Here is a 9081-nt window from a genome sequence, read left to right as displayed (position 1 = left end):
TTAAGCCGTTTATTTAGTGCTGATTGACCTTAAGCACGTGCTTTAAAAACGTTTTCTTTTCAGTTAGATATACAGAACTGGATGTTTTAAAAACTAAATAAAAACAAATATTGAATAAATTCATAATTATTTATTTTATTCATCATAATAAGACCAGATTGCTATGTACTACTGGACTGCGAGACGTCATGTGATAATGAGATAACTAAGTATCACCCACTGTTCCCACTTTACGGGTCCATCTCCCGCTGTAAGCACTTGTTCAGCAATAATCATTATAATGACAATAATTCTGAATGAATGAATGAATGTTTATTTCTCTCAAACCATATCAATGGTACATGAGTTACAAAAACAAAATATTTACAAATGTACAAATGCAGGGTCAAGTTAGGAAGAGTACAGAGTTGAATGAAACGAGCTAATTTGTTTTTAACAAATATGGACAATTCTTTTAATGAATCGATGTCATTGGTATTCATAAAGTTCCCAAATTTATAAGTATTAACATTTGTGGAATATTTTCTTCAATTTATTTGTTGCGGAGTAAAGAAAATGCCTGGCATTCCATAACATTGTGGTATTCGTCACCCAGAGTGTTTTTATTACATAATGAACAAATTATATGACATCTTTCTATGTTATTTCATCTTCCAGTTTCAATAGGTGATTTATGATTACAGGTTAGCATATATATAGCATGATAAGCATAACTTTTACAGTTTTATAGTTCTAAAATTTGACCATGGCTCAATATTATCGTTTCGTCTCAATTAATTTCTCATTTTCATTGCATCTCCAAATTATCGTAAAACGGTTGGTGTTATAGATTAGGTATCGGTATGGTCAATCATCAAACAATTATCATCTTGCAGGACAAGTGTCGCCTGAGTAAACAACCCGTGACACGGGTCCCGGGTCTAACGCCTGGAGCCATTTAAATGACCAAGTATGTGTTAAATTAGGTATAGCGCGTGGAGATACACAGCGACTTCCGGGTATCGAGAGTAAAAAAGCATAGATTATGAATAAAGGGGCTGCAGTTTGACTTCGAGGGATCAAGGGTTTCGAGAGATTAAGATTTCGAGAAATCAAGAGAAAATTTGCTTAGTTATATAGAGAAAAAATCGAGACCCTAGACTCCGAGCGATCAAGAACATCGAGCGATCGAAGGTCGAGCCATCGAGAATGACCTGTACAATTAACAGATTTTCAGTATTTGAGTGAAAGCTATATATGTTTTATCCTTTTCAGACAATGTATATCGTACCATACACAAAAGCTTTCTTTCCTCTATGAGTAATCTAATCTAACAAAGAAAACATTCCGCTGTGTGAGCCACTTATCAAAAGCAAGAAGCCGGTAAGCCCATAGTTAACATGAAGACTCTCACACGTGTCTACCGCTTAAAGGGGTCTCCAATATAGGTTGCTGTTTTACAACGTTCTCTGTCAAACTGGTTCTTTCTTTTCTCTTTGAACGAATTATCAACTGCTTCGGACCAATCACGTTTTCGCGTCGACAACTTGTGTACGTTCTATAATTAGCTTGTCACATCACGTGCTTATGAATATTTCAAAATTGGGGGTTTACTAACGACCTTGTTAGTAAAATAAATTAATTAGAATTTACATTTAATAATCTTAAATATGTTTTATTTAAAAATGTATGATTATTAAAAAGTGTTTAACTGATGTAGCTTAATGGAAGAACGCAACCTTTTCTTTATTTTTAAATTTTTATTTCAAACGGCATATGTATCTTTATGAAAATCAGTATTGTTTAACAATTACTGATGTTGCTGCAGTAAGGGAGAATCTGAGTAATATCTAGCTGCTTTACATGAGTCCGTCAGGGTGCTGATTCTTATTGGTGTGTTTGCTCCGTGTCGTATCGTCTTCACCATTGTCAATCTTCAGCAGCTTCTTCTCGCTCTCTTTGCAACTGAAAGGAGATTGAATCGTCGAACCCGATGCTATTTCGTAATGGTCGCTCGAAGACAGTAAGCTTTGAAGTGCTGTTTGATGCTCATTGTTTCTGTTCATTTCGCTGTTATAAACATTCTCTGAGTATGGTGATTGGTCTGTCGAGACTGACCAGTAGCTAGGTGGCGCTCTTTGATACTCATTGTTTCTGGACAGTTCACTGTAATAAATATTCTGCGTTGCAGTTGTCCTTAACTCTGGCTCAGAAAAGGCATGCCTTTAAAGAATAAATACATCAATATTAATACGTAATTATCCATGAACCGTTTTAGTAGATAAAACTCCACTTTGGTAAAAAATTGAGAGAGAGAGAGAGAGAGAGAGAGAGAGAGAGAGTCCGATGATGCTAAAAATGAAATTTGCCACTTCTTTAAATTCTTGTATTTATCTAAAAGAATTACGTGTTTTACTTTATCTATAATTTCACATTCTACACTTGGTTGACAATATAATTCAATATATAATCAGACCTTTTTATTGGTAGCCATATGACTGGGAAGAAACGTTTCAAAGCTAACAAGGCCTATTGCTCCGGCTATTACAAGCCTTAGAAAATCAGATCATTGTTACGGTATTAAGTACACGATATGTAACCTTTTTTCACTTTTGCTTTTATTACAGGAGTGTTCAACATTTGCACATTCAAAATTCAAAATTATTAGCAATTTGTTACGCGTTGTAATAAAAAAAATGAGAAAAAAACCTTCAGAGTAGGGTAAGTTTAAGTCAAAATACAAAGTTAGGTTATTTTCTAAACACATTGTTTGTTGAAATCATACACGGCACTTCTAGAACCGTGGCGTCTTTCATACCCGGCACTTCTAGAACGGTGGTGCCTTCGATCTTGATTAGTTCTTGTCAAATGAATATCCCTTGGTGCAGACATCCTTGGTTCTGGTTCATGCAGGGCATTTCTAAAAAAAATTTACTTCATATTTAAATGAATTTGCATTTTGTTACTTAATACAAATAAAACTTTATTTAATTTATAATCCAATGTTTTTGAAATATTTGTTAATTGATATCTACTTAACAGTTTTCAGAAGAAGGCGTGATAAATTTGAAAAAGTAATTCCAATGAGATATATAAAGTGGTTAATTACAATAAAACATTTTTTTTTTTTTAAAAGAAGAAAAATTAGCCTTACACGTGTTATATCGTTAATAAAACAAGTAACAAAACAAAAAATGCTAACATAAGTGAAAGATATAGAATATATAATGCTACCTAAAAATGCTACGTAGATAAACACATCCATTATAACGTCTACACAATACTATTATTAGTATAATTGTCCCTATAACAACTACGAGTCCAATTAAGGAGGAACCTATGAAGAAAATAACAAACTTCCATTGAGACATGAAGAGAAAATTCTATAAATATAATACAAAACTAAATTTGAAACATGTGCAGATTGTTTTCATAAGTTAAAAAAAATCTTTTCCATATTGGTGTATAAAGTGTCTCTAAAATGTCGTAATAAAATATTAAGAGGTTTAGCAGAAATTACTTTAAAAAAAACAAATAAATAACAAATATTTTATTGAATGTATATAAATTGGTTTCAAATTTATTAGAAAGAGGAAAATCTATCCAACCGATGGACTTCTGGTGCATTATTGCGATGAACAAATTTTTGCAAAGATACATGTGACTTAGGTGGTGTTTTGTAATTTTGTATTCCTTACCCGATTCTGATGTTGTCTCTTTATCGGCATCTGGGGAATCTGTCGCTTCAACTAAGCAAACAGTATATATATATATATATATATATATATATATATATATATATATATATATATATATATATATATATATATATATATATATATATATATATATACATTAATGAATTTTTGTCGTTTAAGATGATTAAAGGAGTTCATGTAGTTCCTTTATATTTTAAGAAAAACACCATACATCGGTGTTTTGATGTTATGTTCTAAATATAAACTATACGACCGTAAGTTCAAAGATATCAAGATATTAACATTTTCAAACATTTTCAAACATGAGATAAAATCTTCAAGTCGAAGAATATTGACATACAAACACGAAAAAAATGCAAACACATCGATATTATATTTCATTATTCAAACTACGATTGAATAAAAAAGATGTTAGTGGATCAAAAAATATTTATAACGTCAATAAAACAATTGGAGAAGGCAGCAGAACTTGCCTGTATGTATATCAATCTTCTTTAATAGAGATATCAAGATAAGGTGAATAAGTTAAGGTGGCTTTCCTTGATTGTTCCAATCGAAAGTAGGATGATAGTCTGGGTAGAGAACAAGAAGCAGTAAAGCGACAAATTTGCTGAATATGACAATGCCCATTATTTACAACAAGGAATTGAAATCTTCGTCTGTGATTAAACAAGCAAAAGGTTTTCTAAATCAATTTCTTTTCTATTTTTTTTCCAAGAACTGTTTTAAAGCTAGTGTATTTCACATCTACAGCCTAACAACAACTCTAATGGTATTTTTTCCCAGGAGTTAATGCATAGTTTATGTAAATGGATTTCTATTCAGTTATTTGCTACAAATTATTGTAGAGAGGAACATAATTAACATAATTAGCATAATTATGTTGCATGTAAATATATTATCTTGCATGTCACATGATGAAGCTACATATTGATATAAATAAGTTGCATGTCAACATATTTTTCTCGTCTTTTAACATAAATAATTTGCATATTGACATAAAGCATGTACCAAGTTGGAAGACACATTTGGGCAACATTTAAGATTTTTGAGATTTTTTATAATTCTTAATTGATTGCAATTTTCTTGCATGACAGGATAGCTATGTTGCATGTTGACATAGCTATCTTGCATGTCAACAGTAATCATATATTTTTTTTTTTTGCCTCGGACTGGAATGTCTCGACGTCATTGGATGAATAGAGTCACGTGATTGCCTTATAAATTTTTTTAAATGGCGAGCGTCAAAATTTATACGGCAACATGACGGACGTAACGTTATTTAAGCTGATTTTTTACATAAATGTTCAATCATACCTTTGATTTTTAAGCCCCAAAATATTTAGAGTGATCCCCCTTTGCCCGTGACGTAATGTTATGATCCTAAAATATGGCATCAAGGATTGCACAGACGACAGACGAGAAAGGTAAAAAATTAGAGAATTAAGCTATGAATTTAAATATTTTGTATTATCTTTTGTTTGTTTACATATCAAACTTTTGGTCCTCGACAAAACAAATACTTATTAGGTTTGTTACTGACTGTGTAAAGAAATTTGTGGTATCGGTAAAGTCCATAGAAGGCTCGGCTCCGCCTCGCCTTCTATGGACTTTACCGACCCCACAAATTTCTGTACACAGTCAGTAACAAACCTAATAAGTAATATTATTTGATATGACGGATAATACCACAGCCCTTCACATAAAGAGCCAAGAATGGGGTATGTAGTGATTGGTTGTAAAACTTTTGAAATCGTTTAATGAACTTTACTGAATAACGAACAGTGGTCAAACGAAAAACACAAAACATGAGCAAGGCAAACAAGAACCTCTAAAAGAAATAAGAGGTAGGTTCAGGTGTCATGAAGAAATGAACATCCCCTGCTGACCTGTAGCACCCGCATTGTACTCCTTGTCGTAATCGGGAAAATGTGTACACAATTCGGTGATTAATTAAGGTCTAACAATAAGTATGAAAACAGTCAGTCGGCATTCATTAGTGTGTTTGCTAGCACGGTCTTTTATTGAACATAGAACTTGCAAAATGATGATTTCAATCGAGATTGTTGATAGTCCTGATTTATCAACTTGTTTGTCAGTAGGTTGCCTCGTTTTAGCTTTAACTGAGTGACAAAAACGTCATATGCAGGTGATGAAGGTATATTGCTACATAAGTAAGGAAAGTTGACGATAGAAAGAATTAATTCAACACTTTAGTTATAAAACTTTGTTGTTAGGTTACGACTAAAGGTTTTTTTCTAGTAAAATATCTAAATATGAAACAATTTACTCAGATATTGTGGTATCTTTTATTTCAAGTTCACTCAGAGATATAGAGTCAACGTATTAATGGAAATAGAAATTCTTAATTGATAATACGTCGTCAATATACCTTAAAATCAAATTGAATGCAACAGCGATGATTTTTTTTCCATGCATAGGCGTCGGAAGCAAATTCAAAGTGGGGGGGCTAGACTAATCCTCAGAAATATTGAGAAAAAAGTAATTCCAAAAATCATGGAAATCCTAATCCGTGGGTGGGGGGGGGGGGGGGGGGAGGATACCTATACTTCCAAAAAAAAAAATTACTTACCCAAATTTTTTTCCAGAAATCATGAAATTCCTAATCCGTGGGGGGGGGGGGGGGGGGGGGGCTAGTATGCTTCTGAATCTAACTTCTCAATCTTTCAAGGTAACTTTAGGAACAATAATCTTTCCTACGACAAAAAGTGGGGGGGCTGAACCCTCTATCATGTTATGTTTGTAATGGTTTGGTATAACTTTGCAAAAAAAGTGGGGGGGGGGGCTAAGCCCCCCCCTAGCCCCCCCGGTTACGACGCCTATGCCATGTACATGTTTTTGACTAACTTTTCTTCATATAAATAAATGAACTGGTCTGCTAACAATGCGATGTAATTGATACCCATGGGAAATCAAACAGAATGCTGGAAGACAAACTTTTAAGTATTTTGAAGCATGAATAAAACGTTTTACAGGCACTGAGATGATTCTGATAAATTCTTCATTTGTTTAGAATGATGAAGAAGCAGTAAATAAGTGATGGTTGGAGTTCACTGTACATGTACGTGTAATGTGCATAAAGTCTATAAAATATCCATTCTTCCTTAATTTTTAGTTCACACAAGAGTTTGCTTCCTTTTAACAGGATGATCCTCCTTTCTTTCTGAGAAAAAGTAAATTATAGAACCAATAGAACATCAGAGAACTATACCATTGAAATGAAGTGTGAGGGAAGGAAAAATCAAGTGCTCTGACTATGAATCGTACATGCGAGTTATCATTAATGAGCTTTCTAAATTCATACCGTGCATGTTCCTTCTATCCAAACGAACTTTTTAACAACCAAAATCAAAAATGATACTCAGCAATACTATCATTTATCTCAAGTGTTTTGAAATCTTATCCTTCACTACAAAATCTTTAAGAATGATGTCCTTGCAATGAATACTAATACCTATGTATCTAATTCTCAGAATAAGTCTACGTCGGGGGCTGTGACCTTGTATTCTATGCTTATCTATTCATATATATTAAGACATTTCACCAATAACCAAAAAACGCCCTCAAAAGAGTAACTACTTATACCTTTAGTCTTTCAACACGCGTGATAAGATGTCCGTAAGGTATAACTGAATTTTACCCATTATATAATTATTGAGAAATAAATTAAAAACCAACTTTCATTTTTGATACAACAGCCCGAATTAGCAAAATATGAGAGAAAGGTGGTGGACAGCTTTGGCGAATCCAAGTCAATGGAAGTTTGAATCAAAATTTTTGCGGGCAATGGAAGAACATTCAATAATTACGTAAAGAGTGAATATATTTACTTGGAACGTATTTAGTGTTACACAGAAATAAGAATTTGACAATTGTTGTCAGAAATTAAATGAGTCAATTTGTTTCTGTAATGCGCAATTTTTAGTTTTAATGGATGGACTCTTGCAAAGTACGACGTCTAGTGAGAAAATTTGATAGAACTTTCCAGAACGGGGTAGCCATAGACGCAGGTTGACAGGAATAAGTTCGTCATGCATCACAAACTGATACCTTGGATAGCTAATCTATGCTTAACTAGAAAACAAACTTAATTTTTAGAAAATGGATTAATTCGATATGTTTTTAGTTTTTATGAAAACTTCCAAGAACGGTTGCCGAGGAACACGGTTAGACTAATTAACGTCAAGGCGGAAAGTGAAGGCCGAATTAACCCTTGTACAGGTTCTTTGTATCTGACAACTTTAGTTTAAAAAATATGCAAATAAAATAAATCCACTGGCGGTTTTTTTTTTATTTCACGCATATTTAAATCTAGAGATTGGTAGTAAATCCTATACATTTATTTGTAAACAATGAAGAGATTGTGTTCTACGTCGACCTATATTCAAAAAATGATGTATGCAGAAATCGGGGAAGTTGAGGGAGACATCTTTTTTTTTACAGGTTTCTGAAATTCTTATTTGGAACAGTGACAAAAAATATAGTGAAATTTGACCTAAAGAACAAAATTAAGAGAATCGACGCACTATAAACTGACTCACTGGTAAGGAAAGCAATTATAAGAAAAAATGGGACACAGTTTATACAAAAATGAACAAAAAATCGTCATATTAAGCATTGTATCATTTTAATGAGTAAAGTGTTAATTCCCGCGCTTGCACGTGATATCATCTAGTAACTTTTATAAGTGACAAATGTTTATCTACCATTTAGAGCCCATATTTAATGCAGATAGGCCTAGTGAGTTATAGTAAGGTCAATGACCATGCTTGGTTTTAATTTTAAAGATTAGATTTTAACTTACATGTCAGCATCTTCCGCCAAATTGATTTGATGATATTGTCTTTCAGGAAAACCACACATATATTACACGCACACAGCAAAACGTATTTAAGATATTGAGTTTAACTTGTTTTAAGAAGCAAACTTGTTTCACACTTGACAACTATTATAATGTCAAGAACATTATTGTTTGAGCTATATGAAAATAAATGGAACAGGAAGAAATTTATTCTCTTGTGAGCAGATTTATACAGATAGTGTCTACAGAATAAAGACTGTTATATTTATGTGTTGTTCTAAGTAATGTCAAAAATATCTTTACCTCATAACACAGATATTTTTTTTGTGAACTTACTATGAATTCTAACACAGAGAGTGTCTTAAAAAACATACTAGTACCGTAACATTATCCGGCCAACATTTACAGTTCCATATTACATTTGTTCTTCCAATCCTTTTTTCTATCTTAAATGAAGAAAAATTGCGGGGGGGGGGGCGGTTAAATAAAAACTATATTCAATAAGATTTTTTAAAGTATCCTACTTTACTTGTCTTAGATATTTGTGAAGTTGCTTGAGTT

The 9081-nt window shown here is 32.7% G+C and overlaps 1 protein-coding gene across 1 annotated transcript; it reads right to left on the bottom strand.

Moving 5' to 3' along the window:
* Window positions 1-219: 219 nt before the first annotated feature.
* Window positions 220-8748, bottom strand: LOC105334596 (uncharacterized). Its single transcript, XM_034456953.2, has 5 exons — window positions 8524-8748; window positions 3678-3728; window positions 3214-3316; window positions 2798-2899; window positions 220-2202 (listed from the first exon to the last, which is right to left on the bottom strand). The coding sequence occupies exons 1-5, from the start codon at window positions 8531-8533 to the stop codon at window positions 1839-1841; spliced, it is 630 nt and encodes a 209-aa protein (XP_034312844.2). The 5' UTR covers window positions 8534-8748; the 3' UTR covers window positions 220-1838.
* Between the last annotated feature and the right edge of the window lie 333 nt (window positions 8749-9081).

This window comes from Magallana gigas, chromosome 7, assembly GCF_963853765.1.
Source record: "Magallana gigas chromosome 7, xbMagGiga1.1, whole genome shotgun sequence".
Lineage (NCBI taxonomy): Eukaryota > Metazoa > Mollusca > Bivalvia > Ostreida > Ostreidae > Magallana > Magallana gigas.
Note: the sequence above shows the minus strand (reverse complement) of the source record. Positions and strands in the feature narration are given on the sequence as shown.

Excerpts from the sequence above, each read along its gene's own strand:
- LOC105334596 (XM_034456953.2), bottom strand. Across the intron at positions 3,317-3,677 it reads AGAGACAACATCAGAATCGG|GTTCCTCCTTAATTGGACTC; the intron begins GTAAGGAATACA and ends TTTTCTTCATAG. Across the intron at positions 2,900-3,213 it reads TATCTACGTAGCATTTTTAG|AAATGCCCTGCATGAACCAG; the intron begins GTAGCATTATAT and ends AATTTTTTTTAG.